The sequence below is a fragment of the Macrobrachium rosenbergii genome, chromosome 50 (assembly GCF_040412425.1).
Source record: "Macrobrachium rosenbergii isolate ZJJX-2024 chromosome 50, ASM4041242v1, whole genome shotgun sequence".
NCBI lineage: Eukaryota > Metazoa > Arthropoda > Malacostraca > Decapoda > Palaemonidae > Macrobrachium > Macrobrachium rosenbergii.
Genome location: NC_089790.1, coordinates 23,632,892 through 23,650,832, shown reverse-complemented (window position 1 = coordinate 23,650,832; position 17,941 = coordinate 23,632,892). Strand labels below are relative to the sequence as shown.

General features: G+C 36.3%; 3 protein-coding genes across 5 annotated transcripts in view; 2 read left to right on the top strand and 1 right to left on the bottom strand.

Annotated features, from left to right (window-relative positions):
- The window catches only part of LOC136832754 (trafficking protein particle complex subunit 13), a 180,299-nt gene extending 167,645 nt beyond the window's left edge, over positions 1–12,654 (bottom strand). The window contains exon 1 of the mRNA XM_067094280.1: positions 12,457–12,654. Coding sequence (XP_066950381.1) covers positions 12,457–12,631 — 175 coding nt within the window. The 5' untranslated portion in view covers positions 12,632–12,654. The remainder of the gene's footprint in view (positions 1–12,456) is intronic.
- Positions 968–9,792, top strand: LOC136832755 (uncharacterized). Of its 2 annotated transcripts, none has more exons than XM_067094283.1 (5): positions 968–1,459; positions 5,340–5,566; positions 6,688–6,811; positions 7,071–7,250; positions 8,883–9,792. In XM_067094283.1, exons 1-5 carry the CDS (start codon positions 1,399–1,401, stop codon positions 9,023–9,025), a joined length of 735 nt encoding a protein of 244 aa, XP_066950384.1. In that variant the 5' UTR covers positions 968–1,398; the 3' UTR covers positions 9,026–9,792. The 2 variants fall into 2 exon arrangements, with proteins under 2 accessions (XP_066950384.1, XP_066950383.1); XM_067094282.1 differs by having other exon boundaries at positions 990–1,459; positions 8,546–9,792.
- A 238-nt stretch (positions 12,655–12,892) lies between the features above and the next one.
- The window catches only part of LOC136832749 (metalloreductase STEAP4-like), a 40,380-nt gene continuing 35,331 nt past the window's right edge, over positions 12,893–17,941 (top strand). For both annotated transcript variants that reach the window (XM_067094267.1, XM_067094266.1), the window contains exon 1: positions 12,893–13,130. In XM_067094267.1, the coding sequence (XP_066950368.1) occupies positions 13,048–13,130 (83 nt within the window). In that variant the 5' untranslated portion in view covers positions 12,893–13,047. The remainder of the gene's footprint in view (positions 13,131–17,941) is intronic.

The window sequence follows — 17,941 nt, the reverse complement described above, 5'->3', positions numbered from 1 at the left end:
CACTTTATTTAGTTTTGTTTTCCGTCTAAAGATGGGAATCACTTCGAATTCTTGAAAGCAAACATTCTCCATAGCTTTAGCATTATCTTCTAGCATCAAAAGAAAGCTTCTATCTCCAGTAATGACTCTAAATGAGTATTTAAAGATGAGGTAGTTTAAAGATTACGACGAGTCAGTGCAAAAAACCAGAAGGAAATGTAAATGGAAAATATGTCTAGAAATTTCAATATGGTAAATTCTAGACGTTATTTACGAATTTTGTTTTGGTTTGCCCGTCTGCATGTTAACTGGTATTCTGATTCTGATCAATATACAGTATTATTGTTATTATTCTCATGCATCGTTATACTTTCAATTTTGTTCAAAATGTTTTCATTGAACATATGGAATGTTTACCGATTTTTATTTCCTTTCGAGTGTCTTCCGAAGAAAAATTATAAAAATGATATCAAACATAATATACAATGTATATGTACAGCATAACCACGTTTAATGAGACTTTTTGGTCTTTATGAATTTTTTTATTTTAGTTTATGTCTAAATGTCTATCCTCAGAGAATGTCTATAAATTTATCAGATTCTTCTTCATAAAACCAAACGGATTATTAAATAACTCGATTCAATATTTATTGCTTATCCTTTTCAGGAATGATGAATCAAGGCATGAGCATCTCAACATACGAACAAACGCTACGATAAACAAAGAACAATTGTTTGGAGTGTGTCATTTTTCAAATCACATTCATTTGTGTGCATGAAGAAATGTGCAGAGTATTTGGAGCACTGTTAATGGGTTTAAGGGTTGACATAATATGTATATGTCACTTAATTTTAACGCAACTTGTGTTGAAGAAGGAAAAATATCCAGTACAGAAAGACACAAAGAGTAAGAGATCTACTTGATGTTTTTGATAAGAGAGGGGAAATCCTTTGTTGAAATATCGGGGGTCAACTCATGGATGTCGACTCGTCAAAGTGTAACAAAGATTGACTACATACGCAGTCTGAAGTGGGTGTATCAAAGGCAGTGGATACAAGGCCTGAATAGTGACTCGAGACAAGAAAAACGTGATTTTTTAGGCTAACTGACTACCAACAACGTCAATCAATCTCCCGGGCGAACTATCTATGACATCCGGTGAAAACTGCATCAGAATAATATAACTTGTAACCTTTTTCCTTCCAAAGACATCAGGCGCCACCATTAGTAAAGGAAGACCTGACGTCACAAACTCTCATTCAGCACTGGTCAAAGGAAAAGACACCAACACCAAGTGAAAGCTTATTCAGCGCCTCAACACAAGAAAAAGAAATGGAGGAACGAAAAACTATTTTCCAGAGAATTGAGAAGTGAATCTTACTTGTCTATAAATTCCTGAAGGAATTCAACAGTGACCTATGGCGAAACTGATGCTGTCCCCTTTTGTATTCATCCTTATCTCTGCATCTGCTCAATCAGGTTAGCACCGATTTATTTTGTTAGCACTAAGCACAATACGTGATTTAAAACAACATCTCAGTTTAAAATGTCTCTGAGAGAGAGAGAGAGAGAGAGAGAGAGAGAGAGAGAGAGAGAGAGAGAGAGAGAGAGCGAGAAATTGTTTATGTTTCCAATGTATGAATTCTGTGGCTAGGTTTTGGCAAATGAAGTATTGTTAATGAGAAAGATTCATGCTTTGATTTTTACTATGGCGAATCTTTCTCGTTTATATGAATCTGTGCTCATAAAGGGCATAAAAAAATCTTCAGTCTATTTCAATTGTTATTACCATGGTCAACTCATTTACAAGATGTCCAGAGTACGCTGATTCATTGTCGCGATCTGATCAACCGACCTCGGCGGCTAAACTGAGGTGCGGCAGTGGAGCTTTGGTCACGCAGGCTAGCCCCCTGCCCAAAAAAAATTACAAAGAAAATAAAAGACGGGAGTTATAACACGTACATCTATGCCTTGTGGACAGTTTTACAATTATATACATGTTTGAATCTATAATGCATCAGGGAATATAATAAGGAATAATAACAGTGATAATAATAGACAATATTGTTCAAGACTGTACTTAAATGCATATGGTTATAAGTAACACGAATAGTCTATAAATTGAACACAAAGGACATCATTGTTGTTTTGACAACATGTGCGACTGTTCCCCGCACGTGCTAAGCTGTGTGTCTTCAGTACTGATATAATGCTAGGCTGCTAGATATGGTGGTTAAAAACAAAGAGTGTGTCTCAGTAACCGGGCGGCTACTTGGAAATTCTAGCTTTTTGGTGAATAACAAAAGCTTGCAAAATAAAAAGTTCTACCTAACCTTGGCAATGTTATTCATAAGACTAAGAATGTGTTTATATTGTAAAGTGCAAAAAGTTTGATATGCAAATGATCATGGATATAATTACACACGGGAACGTCATCTAATAGAATATATACGCAAACAAAATGACGCACGTATAAACTTTGGTAAATAAAGAATAATCATAGACAAGGTAAACATTCTTAGAAAATTTGAAAACGTCATAAAAAATGTACAAAGTAAGAAATTGTAAGCAGGTAAGTATTAATGTATAAAATTCTAAAACAAGGGATAACAAATGATATATTAGTGACTAATGAAAATAAAAAAAAATTTACGCAAATAAACACTGACATACAGAATAGCAAATGATGGTGGTAACCAAAAATATACATATGGCAATTTAGCTGAGAAATTATGTGAACATGTCCAGAAATAATATTGTGAATCGTTTTCACTGAATGTCTTATTATAATATGTATTTATCACTTGCACTGTCCGATGAAGGTAAATTTCACCGTTTTTGTTAGCTGCACTAATCACTTTCAATGTGTTTGTTGTAATATCACTGAAAAAACATGAAGTTCACATTTTTCACTGAATGCCTGACTAGAACTATACATTTATATCTTGAATGAATGAGTTAGGTACGTATGTGTTTTTCACTTTTTGTTTATCAAAAAAACTGTTTGCTGTATGCGGCGGTTGGATTTGTCGGGGGGGAGGGGGGATGGGGGGTGAGGGTGTCTTCATAACCCAGGCAGGCTGGTTTGAGCCTGTTCACTGATTCCCAGTCCTCGCTGCCATGTATGAGTAATTTGAAGGCTTCGTTTTTCCTCTTGATGACTGGGTTAGGGGAGGTTCGTGCGTATCGTTTCTATGAATACAAAAGAGTATGCTCTCAAATAGTTCTGAATGAAAGATTTTTTTTTTGGAGTGTATCTTTGGAATCTTCTAACGACTCTTCGTAGTCTTTCTAATTCTTTATCTGGGCAACTGCCATTGCGGGAAGGGAAGAATACACCTGGTGAGTAGATGGGTTCCCTAAACACATTTTCAGAGGAGGACACAAAGATTTCTTTTTTAGGGGTTGTGTTTACACAGGCTAAATATGGCCATGCTCTACCAACTAAAGAGCCTTAAAGGGCATAACTATGGCGCTTAAGCTCTGGAGAGCAGAAATACAATGTTCTCCAAAACGTCACAACTCCTACTAATAAGGATTATGTCCTTGAGATTATCCGATGCCTTCTTCCCTGCAATGCATGTCGGTTAGACATACAAAGGGAGGATAACACAAGCTCCTACATGGGTTCTTAATAGCCCAGTTCTCCCTACCAGCACCAACCCACGCACGATGGGCCCTCAACTTGCTGAATACTTCACTATCGGACACAAAGGCGATGGCATCCCAGGACACATCCGAGTCTTTCCTAACACTGCTGCACCGCAGTGTAGACAGGAAACTAAAGAAGGTCGACCTAACAAGGGAAATAAGGCCATATCGATGGTGGAACTAATTAAAAAAGGCATCCAAGGCCTCACAACATACTTGAAAAGCTGGAGAAGACAACCAGGACCAAGACAATGAAACACCACCCAAATTGTGCAGCAGTGCCCACTCAAGATGCAATAGAAAAGGAACCCCCTGGCACCAGTGCTCTGCAAACAACTCCATGAATTCGAGAAGATGGCCAATAGCTCCACCCGACCCACATGCGGCTGGAAAAATATAAGTAGGCCCCCCAGTCACAAGAAAATAATGGTGGCCACCACAAGTCTGAAGTACGCCCACTCCATTACCATCTACATCTCCACCCACGAGACACCAAGCTCTGCCTAGAGACACCTTGGCGGTACACCCAATACCATCCTTAAAAATCGGCAACCACTCGTCCAGGAATATATCAGCTGACTCCAGAACTCCTGTCGTCATTGTTACCTTACAAAGTCACAGAAAAGAGCATTTGGGTCAGAAGTGAAAAGGTGAAAAGTGAACTCAGAGGAACATTCTCGAGGGACGAATTTAAGACCTTTCAGGGTAAAGTGATTTCACATCAGAATGGGAGACAAAGATTTGCGAAAAGTATGGGAAATGATTCCAGTAAAGAAATGTACACTTTTGGGGACATGAGCCAAAATAACAACCTTTCCCTTCTAATAAGAGAAATAACTGTATATTCCCTCACGTATACTTAACGCAAATGTATTAAAAATTAAATAACGAAGAAGCTCCACTTTTAAACACTAAAGATAAAGATTACGTACAAAGCATCCACTGCTTTCTTGCAACGAAAAGGATCTATACTGTAGTTTATACAGCAACTAAAACGTGGCACCAGAAATAGGGAAAAACGCTTCATTAAACTATGGCTGCAATTAAGGAGTGCCGTTTGGCTTATTAAAAAAAGTTTGATTTAGGTAATCACAATATCAAAATCGTATATTTACAAGGCGAAAGGAAGTAAATTATGGAATAACTGCTCTTTACTGATGCTTGTAAATCCTAATATGACAAAACGCACAAAAATTTGGAAAGAAAATTTTGAGATCTGATATATATATATATATATATATATATATATATATATATATATATATATATATATATATAATATATATATATATAATTTAGTCATCGTATTTAAACTATGAATGACTAAAAGCTGACTACAGTTATTAATATCTGAAGCAGTGAAATCGTCTTTAAATAATCAAAAATATGAAATTTTCTTTTCATTTTCTGCTTCTCTATCATTAAGTCATTGTGATTTTGTTCTTTCGTATTTTAGTTCTTAAGTCATGCACTGCGAATGAATAAGGACACACATCCTATGAAAGATTATATATATATATATATATATATATATATATATATATATATATATATAATGTATATATATATATATATATATATATATATATATATATATATATATATATATATATATATATATATATATATATATATAATTACATAAACACTTATAACATCGTTTTCTTTTTGCATTCCTTTATAAAACCCGATACTTTGCTTCCTCCAGATGACACACTCAAGAGCTATGATGCAGAGACACCTTTCACCTTCAGTGCAAAATATCCCTCCATAACTCCTCTCGCATACTGGACCAACGGTCGAAATGCCGACTTTAGTATCGAATTGGAAGGACTTTCGCTTCAGAGAAACAGTTATTCATTTCCAATCCTACTCAACTACCATCGAAAAGGATCAAACACATGGCTTTTTATTGAAATTCACATGGGATATTCGGTAAGTATCAAAAAGGTCTTCAATCGCCTAGTGAGTTATCACCTCATACATAATTAAATCTTTTGTAATTGGAATTGTTATGAAACTTAAATAATTTCTTCTATAGTATTTTTCGTTCAAGTTTCGATCGACGGTGTGATTTCATAACTCAATTAAATCTAATTATATTGAGCTGGTAACATTACCAAAATGGAAACCAAAAAAACTACATAACATTTTGAGCTTTTACCTTCAATGTAACTCACCGTCCCTAACTCCTCTTGAGTATTAGGCAGAGATAAAAATGCCCAAATCACCTTCAGATTTAAAGGACTTCGGGTACTGCATAATGATCACCAAAGTTACGTATACCTTAGTTTTACCAGACCACTGAGCTGATTAACAGCTCTCCTTAGGCTAACCCGAAGGATTAGACTTATTTTACGTGGCTAAGAACCAATTGGTTACTTAGCAACGGGACCTACAGCTTATTGTGGAATCCGAACCACAGTATAGCGAGAAATGAATTTCTATCACCAGAAATAAATTCCTTTAACTCTTTATCAGCCGGCCGCGGGAATTGAACTCCGGCCCATCGAGTGACAGTCTGAAGCTCTACCGACTCAGCCAAAGAAGGGCTATAATGATCACCAAATATAGATCTCTTCGTATAGCATGCCATCCATTCACTTGAGTTAAATTCATTACAAACATAACTTGATGGAGTATTGGGGGGGAGGGGGGGAGCCAAATGGGTTTTCGATCACTTAATTACTTGGCTGCCATTACTGATATCAATTGCAATTCACAGAGTAAAGTATTATTTCACTTCTACCTGATCACTGTTTAATTATAGATCTACTGGATTTGTATTTTCCTACTGCAAATAAACACAGAAATACTTGAATGTTAAGTATCATCACAGAGTAAAAGAAAAAAGACATTTCCTAAACTTATTGTTAGCAAGAGAGCATTATGATATTTTTATCTTAAAATTTCACTATCTTAAAGTAAAATGAGATCTGTAAATAGATGATCTTTGCAACAGGTAATAGTTATTATAGTAAATACAATAAAACTCGTAAATGTAGTCAGTTTTGCGGAAATCTACAAGCGTATGCTAACAGAGTACTTTTTTCAAGAAACTCCGAATTTATCCAGACGACAAGGAATACTGGCTAAGCAGCTGGAGCGATGACATTACAATTAAAATCAAGAGCAAAGAAAGGATCTACTGGCAACGGTGTCCCGACGTCTTCAGCTGCGGTAGGCGCATGTTCCCTCATCTTCTTTTGGCATTTCCTGGACTTTCAGATTTCTTTTATTATAATGAAAAATACCTAACAGATCCATTACGTTCAATGAAAGCCTTTTCGCAAATAGGTTTGCCCAATTTTATTATCGTCTATTTTATATGTTCTCTTTTTAAACCTCAATATTTTAGTAACACTCTCCTTCTCGGATGGGCAATTTGCTTTGGTCTGTTCCACTTGAACTGAACTAATCTGGTGGTACTCTACTGCAGATCTTCCCGGGCCGGAGAGCAATGCAACAGAATGCATGACGGACTCAGCACCACAGAGCACTCAGGACTCAACCATGGACTTGACAACACTACTTTTGTTAGGCACCTCTTGTTTGTCGGTCGTGATCGTCGTGGGACTGGTTTTTTATATTATCAAGCTGAAAAAGTCTGCTATTAATGGTAAATACCTGTCTCACTGGCAGGCCGTTCTTTCTTAATTATACAATTATAGTTATTTCAGTTGACAATTTCGGCAGAGGAATGTGAAGATATTTCAATACTCTTCCCAGAGCAATGCTGATGGTAAGCGTGTACGACGTATTTATAACATAATGTACATTGACAGTACGCGTATGAACTTTAAATAAGAGCGCACTCATAAATGTGTTGCCTGCACAAACATTTCTTGCAACTTATACAACATCTCGAGTGACGTTTAAAAACTTGAATAAACTCCAAAGAATCTATTACTAGCAAAATCTAAGACTCATATTCAAAAGCTGCTGCTGACATGATTAGTCTACACCTATGAGATCGAAAAGAGAATAAGTTCCAGTGAATCTTAAGCGATAAAAATCATTATAATTTTGCTTTTATATGCAGGGTAGGACATGCTTATGTTTACTGGGTCAGAGCATTCATCTATTGAAGGCATTCCCATCAAGAAAGAACGCTTCTACAGCAATAAGGAAAATAATGGATGACATAATCTGTTCTAGAAGCAGCCGCCACTCTGCTAGTTCGCTTGACCTTTGTTCCAGGGAAAACCGACGCTATTTTTTTTCTGAGCCAGGTTTAGTGACTTTATAGAGCGTAAAATGTTGACGTTAAGAAAAAAACCTTCTTTGATGTCCTGGGGTAAAGGAAGAAATATGCTAATTTTATTCTCTATACCGTCCGTTACCATAAGTTAATTCATTTGTTTTCAATACTTAATAAATCTTCTGTGTAGTTGGGAACAAGACTTACTAAAAATATAGGCCGTTTTAGATTGCTGTATCCCCCTAAAATTCCTAATTCCAAAAATTCACCAGTGCCATGCTAATATCATAATTTCAGTAATTAGAGTCAGTAGTTTCTAATAATACTAAAAGACCATTTAGTCTATTAAATAAACTCATTAAATGCATTTAAAATTCTGACGAGTATCAATTTCATGGTGATGCTGCACTATGCCAGGCATTCCCAAATTTATAATTATGTCTCGTATTTTCGTGTTCCATTTTCAAGGGGGCTTCCATCGAAAAAACTTCAAAAGTACATTGTTGTCTGGAAGCATTTAGTAAACATTTTACGCTCTATAAAGTCACTAAATTTTAAATTCCAGCCTAAAGCGCTGTGAACTTCGTAATTATTAGACTGAAAATGACTCGAATCACTTGTGCAAAGCATAATGATTATATCAGTCAAGAGTATTCTTGGCATAAATCGATATGGCCTGTATTAGGAAACACCAATTATTTTATATCTTCCAGGTCCTGCTACTCATCACCTTAAAAAGGACGAATGTGGAAATAATAAAAACCAAATAACTTATGAGTATATAATACGAAACTGCAAGATCAACATTTGGATTTCTGGGAAAAATGTCGGGTCAGCTGTCAGTGGGAAGTTAAGCAACAAAGATACCACCCCAACTTTCATCCGTCGATATCCAAACCATATTAAAGAAAACGGACTAGAGAAATATAAACGAGTAGCAGCATCTGCAGCAATCCGAAAAGTGAACCGGAGACAGAATTCGAGCCTTACGAGACGGCTGTGGAGAGAAAGTTTACCATATTATTACAATACATTATCCTTCTATTTCAGAGCCCGGAGCGAACACCAGCCAAGAGAACTACGAAGAGGTCCAACTGTCCAGAAATTCTGGCAGATCTCCCAGAGAGGGAGTGACCCACGAGACAATTAACAGTGTCTACGGGGCTATCATTCCGAGTGAAGAGCGACAGTAATTTAGGAGCAATGCTGTATCTATGAAGAAACATTTAAAGTTAAGGCAATGGACAATATAATGTTACTGAAATATGTACAAAATGGGAAATTAAATAATATATTTCCAGTAATATAAACGGAAATATTAACGTTCTAATCGTAACCAAATTTCAACTGGAAAAAGTTGGCACACGTAACCACTTATGAATAACTTGATGGTCTCAAATAAACGTTAGATTTTAGTAACCTGGATGATGTCTTGAAGCATGCAAATGTTCAAATAGTGATTAAGGCATTTATGGCTTTGAGAAGCAGAGTACGATTTGGAAACAAGGTTAAATAAATCACTAGTTCAGTTACAAGGATTTTACCATATTTTCTTTAATTGTACAAACATTCTTCTGTAATTCACTTGTCACTATATATTTGTTAATGAAAAAAAATAAAACTAAAGCTTAATGAATTGTTTCTTTAAAAGAATTCACGCTGAAATTTGGTAAACTTCTTAACTAGTGAAAGGTTTTTTTCTTATACATGGTCTAACCCATAATGCACTTGTGTTTTTCATGATTTTATTTTATTGTATTTTCACCTTAATTGTTTAACTGTCAGTTGAAGATCGTCTTTTTGATCTTCTTGTTGTGTAATTATATTTTTCTTCCATTTAGCTTTTGCATTTTGTGTGAGGAGAGGCAACCTGTTTATCCTCCATTTACTGTCCTTCATATAATCTCTTTCCGAAGAGACACTTTCTTGGACTTTTAAGAATAAAAATTCTTCTGATTAACCTTCGTAATGTCATTTATCACCTGAGGAGATTTCCATCTCTATCAATGATTTTACACAGTGATGATGATAACCAAGCTACTGAATGAGATGTACAGAAAAAATTTAATCCAAATTAACCTAAGATGATTTCATGGTAACGCCTTTAAATATTTTTTCATTAATTTATAAAAAGTACAGATAATGTGCATTAAATAAAAAGCAATTAATCAATATAGTTTAGAGGGTGAATAAGAGGAATTTTAAAGACCAGCTTTATCCAAGCCCTACGCCGCTTCAAAAGAAATTTAGATATCTTACCTTGAGCACATTTATGTACAGTGTGTGTGTGTGTGCCATTTTATTAAACAAAATGCCCTTTTAACTTATCGATTTCTTCATACTTTGTAAATGTTTCTCCTTACTATGCCTAGGTCCAAATGAAAAAGAATAGACTCAAACTTGCATCCGTGATATCAGAACGAGGTATCGTTTATCCACCTGGCCACGATGAAAAGTATAAAGCTATTATACTTGTCGAATTCATATACATTTACTAGAGCTTGAAAAGACTCGCCTTCACCACCATAGCCAAGTGTCTAATCGTTCATTGATTTTTTTTTAGGCTGAAATGCACATTTAGAAACTAATGGACTTTTTTTTATTTACTAGATACGTACGTAACAATGATTACCTCTTTCTGATACCCCGGATGCGAGTTCGAATCTTGCCCGGGCGTCAGAATTTCTTCAATTCTTTCTTCATTTGGATCTAGGCTTTGTTGCAACAAGCGTTTCCAGAGTGTGAAGAAATCGAGAAGTTAGAAGGGCACTGTGGTTTTTTAAACAATTACATACGTATCTGGTAAAAAGTGACAAATAGATAAAGCAAATGCATTTCCTCGCCTAGTGAACCAGCACCAGATATTAGCCTTCCGGATCTCAACAGGATTTTTGGGATGAGATTCCTAAGCCCAAGGCTTTTTTTTACCAAAGCACTACCAGTTACTTGATTCACTGCTTTGGTCATTTGAGGTACATTGGAATTTTACAGAACTGGCCGATTAAAAAAAAACATCCTCTAATCGCACCCTCACCCGCGTACAGTACAAACGCCTATCTCCTGAAATATATACTTTTGAATTACGTCTCAGTCCATGCGATTACAGAAGCAACTAAGGAGTAGGTGATACAGACTGGCGAATTTTCTTAATGAAATCAACCATATTACATCTCAAATAAAACTTCTTCGGAAACACTGAACCTAAGATACCAAACAAGATAACCGAATCGCTAAGCATTCTTTGCTTTGATGAAGGCCTGATGCCAAAATTACAAAACAATTTAGCTTGAGCCATTCCCGCCTCTCTCTCTCTCTCTCTCTCTCTCTCTCTCTCTCTCTCTCTATATATATATATATATATATATATATATATATATATATATATATATATATATATATATATGAGCGACCTTTTGAACATGAAGCAGTGCCACACTGCAGGAACGCCAAACAAAAGCAACGGTAACTGCCACATTCATACTTCAACTGCTGAAACATGGGTGAACCGCATATACTACAGGGTAAAACTTCCAGTACATCAGCCACTGAACAGACCAACACCACGGACTCGTCACCACCACGGCTGATAATCGAAACCCCACCGTATTCTGTGGGATGCACCATTCTCCAGCTGTCGCATTAAAAAGACACCTGAAGTACATTCAAAACACACAAATTAAACCACGAGACTACTCCAAGACTCAAAGAACAAAGTGATACTGGGATTGGAGCGCGCGCGCGCACGCACACACTCTATTTGACTGACAACTGGAACAATTCTACAACATAGTTCAAGCCGTATTCTTACGATTATACACATATTCGTATATTAAACTGTGACAACAGGCCGCACATATATATTTTGGGTACATATGTATATTTTGGTTACACCAGATTAATTAAAAAAGGAACATTAATGATTTTCAAAAGGATTATGGCATAATGAAATAAAATTTCGGAACTCAACGAGACTGTGCAGTTAAATCCTCCATCATCTGGGAGCATTCATCTCTAGGCCAATAACTGGCCTCAACTTGTGAGTTGAAATTCTGCATCTTTCATTTTGTTTCCTTATTGCAGGCCGAGCTTCAGTTAGCATAATGAGTTTATCGGCATATACTTCCATTTCATAAAGTCCCCCCCCCACCCTTGAATATATCTGCACAAAGCACAAAAGTTGGAAAGTGTTCGAATAGGCGCAAAAACTTTTTTGCTCGTCTTACATCAAACAACATTACAAGATTCTTCGTCCATCAGTCAAAATATGTCATTTAGGGTTTAAAACAGTTTCCTGCAAGTGTTTGGATTCTGCCTTAACGTTTCGACTACAGCAGTGCGCACTCGGCCTTAGTGAAAGTGGTTCTAGTAGCCAGTTATTGGTTGACATCTGTACGTTATGACGAAACATGTAACATGCTTAGCTTTATCAGCATTATTTTAAACTATCCTTTATGACAGTTGTTAGTTTTATATCCAAAGAGTCAACCAAAGATATCAAGACAACAAAATATAAATCTACCAGCTACCTAAGGCAGCTTGAAAAACACTACCAGCCAAAACCAACACAGTTTGACAAACGGCCCACTGTCATGGCAGCACAAAAAATACCGGGTAATCTACGTACCGCGTCCAACACCTGCTAACTTCCTCCGCCCGCAAGTGCACTGGTAAGCATTCTTTGATTCGCAAATTAAATTTCGCCCGCTTATTTCTCTAGTAATGCACAACACGACGAAATTCGTTACACAAATTTTACGTAACACAAACGTCACCAAAGCACAGTGTGGACTATTAGTCATGTTGTCAATGCACCCTTTAACTCGTCTCGCTCACCAGGTAATGTGTTATGATGTTTCTCATTAAATTTACGGTCTAAAGTTAATATCAACTAATGAATTTGTATTTACAAGGGAATATATATAATTATATTGCAAAATAAGCTATTAAATTAATCTAACTTATAATTATGACAGCTATACAAAAAATGCCTGAATTTTGTTATGAAAGCACTACTATTTTGGACGACTGGGGACCTCCTGACTTCTGCGATTTCGAAATTCGTATTCGTACTTTCGTAGTCACTGTGAGGAGTCTGTTGTTACATACGTCGTCTTTTGTCGCTGAGAATAATTGTATCATTGCAGGTTGTGCATTGCGGTGTAAGTCTTGACGTTTAACACAGAAGTGCTGGAAAATCTTGTGCATCTGTTGTTGTATGATTGTATATTGTACGCAAATTGCGACAATGGAGGCATCAGATGTCTGTAGTAGCAGCCTTGAACTATTGTACTGGAAGAGGTAAGTCTTGCTGATTGGCAAAATATCTTCGTGTATGTAGACTTTCTCGTGGAAAACTTACTGAAACTTGTAAGAAGCTTTAAGGTTTACGAGTAAAAGCTTGCCATTTAAAGACAAAGGAAAAACATTTATCCTACTTGTGGGTGCTAACCTAGGCTAGTAGTGTAGGCGTTTGGATTCGTCTGTGATCATCGTTTCTCGGCATTTTGGCTGAGATCAGTGGAGATTCGTCCGTTATGTTTGATTCTTAAAAAAAAAAAAGTAAGCAGTTTCATTTGAAGTAATAAGGGGCATTGCAGGCAAAGGGAATGAACGCAACATGGAAAAAAATACCCACATTACCTCATGACTCAACCTCTTTCAGCGTATTGAGCATTTTTTTTCCTATAACCATCTGCTGCCCATGAATGGTACCTATAGGCCTAGTTTTACCATTTCATTTTTGAATTGTGTGATAGGTTATTTATTCTTGAAACTGGAAAAGTTTAATCTGACGAAACAGATAACAGGAGTGGCTTTCATTGGGAGTAAGAATAGTTTAAAGATGAAAATAAAAAGCTCCAAATGGGCTATTCTTTTATTCGTCTTTCCGAGTTGTCAGCTATAGGCCTAATGTTATCAGACTGCTATATTCGTCTGCTGATGTTTTAGTTCTGATAAATATAATCAATCAGTTTTACAAAATATATAAGGTATGATAAGCGGTTTGAAAAAATTCTTAAAAAGACATGTGCCCAAAATAGGACTGGTTGCTCCAAGCGTATTCAAGGATGTATGTATATAAATCTTATTTTTCCATGGGATCCAAGACGTAGCCTAACCCTAATTTTGCTGAGTGCCCTGGTTCATAACATGTCGCCCCTGTTTTATAACATCCATAAGGCACGAGAAAGTATTTTTTTACTGAAATGAAGATATGGGTTTTACCTACTCATGTACGTTATCCTTTGAAATAGTAACATATGCCTTTGCAACCACTCGGCAGTGAAAAGCGGAAGGTTTAGAGAAAGATACATTAATAATAATAATAATAATAATAATAATAATAATAATAATAATAATAATAATAATAAATTTTATTTGTAGCAGTACAAACATTAAGAACAATAAAAATCGTACCGGAGAGAGGAAGGATAAGATGCAGATTGCATCAAGACTTAATCGTTTTGCTGTAGTTAATGATTTTGGATTACCAATGCAGCCACACTATATGGCCGCACACAGTTATATATTTAATCTGTTCATGTAATGTATAACTTACTGTAATAACCGACTGACTTCAGAAAACAACGGTCAACTGTTATTCTCACCTCTTGGAATACGTTTAAACTTACGGTGTATAATAACAGTAGTTGCTATATTGAAAAGTTAGACACAATACGTATATATATATATATATATATATATATATATATATATATATATATATATATATATATATATAATGTGTGTCTGGGGTTGGGCTGTGTGAGCATTGCTAGGATTTATTTGACATTTAACGAGATAAGCATTTTTTCCCGCTGCTATTCAGTGATAAAGGAACTCTTTCCTGTTTCAACAGTTTTGGGGGAATCCTGTTTTTCGATTTTTTTTATCATATGATGTCAGCTTCGTGTTTGATACTATGTTAACCTTTGTCTTAGATAATTTTTGAGTGATGGTAATTTCGAAGTACTTGTTCGTTCATTCATAAGGTCTTTATTTATATCATATATATATGTATATGTATATATGTACACACACACACACACACACACACACACACACACACACATATATATATATATATATATATATATATATATATATATATATATATATATATATATATATATATATATATATTTACACGTTTGTGTGTGCGCCTGCCAGTCAGGAACGTTTTAAGAAAGAGAGGAAGAGTGTAAATTTTTGAACAGAAATCTTTCGTAAAAATCTGTGGAAATCCATGAATTTTTATAATTTCACTGATTAAGAGACTACATAATAAGGTAAATAGATTTATGAAACCGTACGGTATTAATGTGGCAAAGTAACTGACTATTATTTTACCTTTACTTTCTAGAGAAGCTCTCAGACTTTGCAATAAATGTGATCGTGCAAGTTTTTGTTTGCAGGTCGTCGAGTTATGTTTTTCATAGGCTTTCAAGAACATAGACTCATATATTCAGGCTGCAATGGTCGTCGCCAATGTGTATCAGTCTTTAATTTTTCTCCGGACATACTGGAAATTGGGATGAGAAGGAAAATTTGGGCATGGTATCCGCGCTAACGTGCAACATGAAAGTTATTTTTTGTTCACTGAAGCGTTTGTTATGCTGAAGACGATGTTAAGTGTCAAAATGGTAAAATTGCGTATTTTTAATCGTTACTTAACCACCACGCTTGCATTTGCACGTCTCTCTCTCTCTCTCTCTCTCTCTCTCTCTCTCTCTCTCTCTCTCTCTCTCTCTCTCTCTCTCTCTCTCTCTCTCTTCTTACACACACACACACACACAGGAATTTATTTCTGGTGATAGAAATTAATTTCTCGGTATAATTTGGGTCGGATTCCACAATAAGCTGTAGGTCCCGTTGCTAGGTAACCAACTGGTTCTTAGCCACGTAAAATAAGCCTAATCCTTCGGCCAGCCCTCTCTAGGAGAGCTGTTAATCAGCTCAGTGGTCTGGTTAAACTAAGGTATACTTAATACACACACACATACATACATACGTTTAGTTGTATTCCACAAAGGAAAATGAAAGGTGTTTTTGTGAGAATATGCCCAACAGTTTCGTCCTCCAATGGACCTCTTCTTGGACCTCCCAGAGGAGGTCCATTGGAGGACGAAACTGTTGGGCATATTCTCACAGAAACACCTTTCATTTTCCTTTGTGGAATACAACTAAATAACATATCTTCATGTCTAAGAAGGTTACCGGTGTTACATACCTACATACACGTATATATGTATGGTAGTAGGACATGATGCCGAATGCACTTAGGCCGAAAGACAAGAGTCCGAAGCCAAGAAGCCGAACGGACATGAATACGAACGGACAGGAAGAAGAATGGACATGATGTCGATTGGCCAGAATTCCGAAAGGACAAAATGCCGAACAGAAATGAGGTTGAATTTACAAGAAGTCGAAACAATCTTGGGTGGGTCGTAAATTAGATAATTTCCACAAACCTTGAATAGATAATTACCAATTTCGTTACAGGTAACAAGGAAAAAAATTTTCTTTTCTATTTGAAATTTACTATCCCTTGAGTTTGATCATGGATTTCGTTAAGACAGCACGAGGAAGAAGAAAGCCTCTTTTTAGTGGTTACGCCTATGTTGTGGATAAAAAGGTTAATGACACTACATATTGGCGGTGTGAAAAACGCAAGGAGTGTAAGTGCTAGGCTTAAAACAATTGTTGATAAAGTACAAAGCAATGCGTGCGATCATTCTCATCCACCTGATGGGGCTCGTCATTCGGTTTTGAAAGTATTGGACGGTATGAAGAGTAAAGCTGAGCATTCGGAAGAAGTTATGAGCACCATAATTAGGAATGCAACGGAAGAATTGCCACTTAGTGGAGCTGGAGCCCTACCTGAGAAATAAGCACTTGAAAGAATCATACGAAGAGCAAGAAAGGTAGAAATGGTCGAAGCTTTGGACGTAACAACGCGAGGAGAGAACTTTTGGATGTATGAAAGTGACGCTGCTTTTATCTTTTCCAGCTCCTCATTGGACGGATGGGTATCGTTCTCAGCTAGCACTCTGCTGGTCCCGCGTTCGATTCTCCGACAGGCCAATGAAGAGTTAGAGGAATTTCTGGTAATAGAAATTCATTTCTCGTTATAATGTGGTTCGGATTCCACAATAAGCTATAGGTCCTGTTGCTAGGTAATTAATTGGTTCTTAGCCACGTAAAATAAATCTAATCCTTCGGGTCAGTCTTAGGAGAGCTGTTAATCAGCTCAGTGGTCTGATTAAACTAAGGTATACTTACTTACATGTCTTTTCTACCAAAAAAAAATTTGGAACACTTATCAAAAAAGCAAAAGTGCTTTGGAGATGGATCATTCGACTCTACCCCACTAGGCAAGCAGTTATATACAATAATGATTACAGTTTTTAAGTGTATAATAAAAGTTTATATTTTTTACATTATGCGTCATTACTTGTAAATTATTTAACTTCATTATTATTTTATGACTTACATTGTTTTCAATAATATTTTGTGAATGAAAGTTGCAAATAATGGTTTTAATTATCTATGCTATATCTTTGGTGAAAGATCGTTGGAAACAATGGTTTTATTTATCTATCCTATTCCTTTCGACTGCTTATATATTCAGCATCTTGTCCATTCGGCTTTCGGTCAGTTCGGCTTCTGGTCAGTTCGACTTCCGGTCAGTTCGACTTCCTGTCCGTTGGACTTCTTGGCTTCGGCCTCGTGACTTCGGCATAAGTGCATTCGGCATCGTATCCGCACACGATATATGTTTATATGTGTTTACGCGCGCGCGTGGTGTTTTCTCATATAAAACAATTCTTCTACTAGCTAAGGATTTTAATTTCCATCCCAACGGCCATTGGTCTGTTACATTGTAACTCACTTGAATATTATTGTATTTACCAGAGATACCAGGACATTATACACGCTACAAACGGCAGGATTCTAAGTAACAGTTCCTTTAGGGTACTTTAGTAGTTGGAGTGCCTTAATTTCGGCTCTCTCTCTCTCTCTCTCTCTCTCTCTCTCTCTCTCTCTCTCTCTCTCTCTCTCTCTCTCTCTCTAACCAGTCTCTTTTGCTGCTTTTGCCGTTGTTGTTG

Coding starts and splice junctions, on each gene's coding strand:
- LOC136832755 (XM_067094282.1), top strand. CDS start 1,399: ATGGCGAAACTGATGCTGTCCCCTTTTGTATTCATCCTTATCTCTGCA. Junction 5,567..6,687: donor AAATTCACATGGGATATTCG/GTAAGTATCAAA, acceptor ACTTTTTTCAAG/AAACTCCGAATTTATCCAGA. Junction 6,812..7,070: donor TCCCGACGTCTTCAGCTGCG/GTAGGCGCATGT, acceptor ACTCTACTGCAG/ATCTTCCCGGGCCGGAGAGC.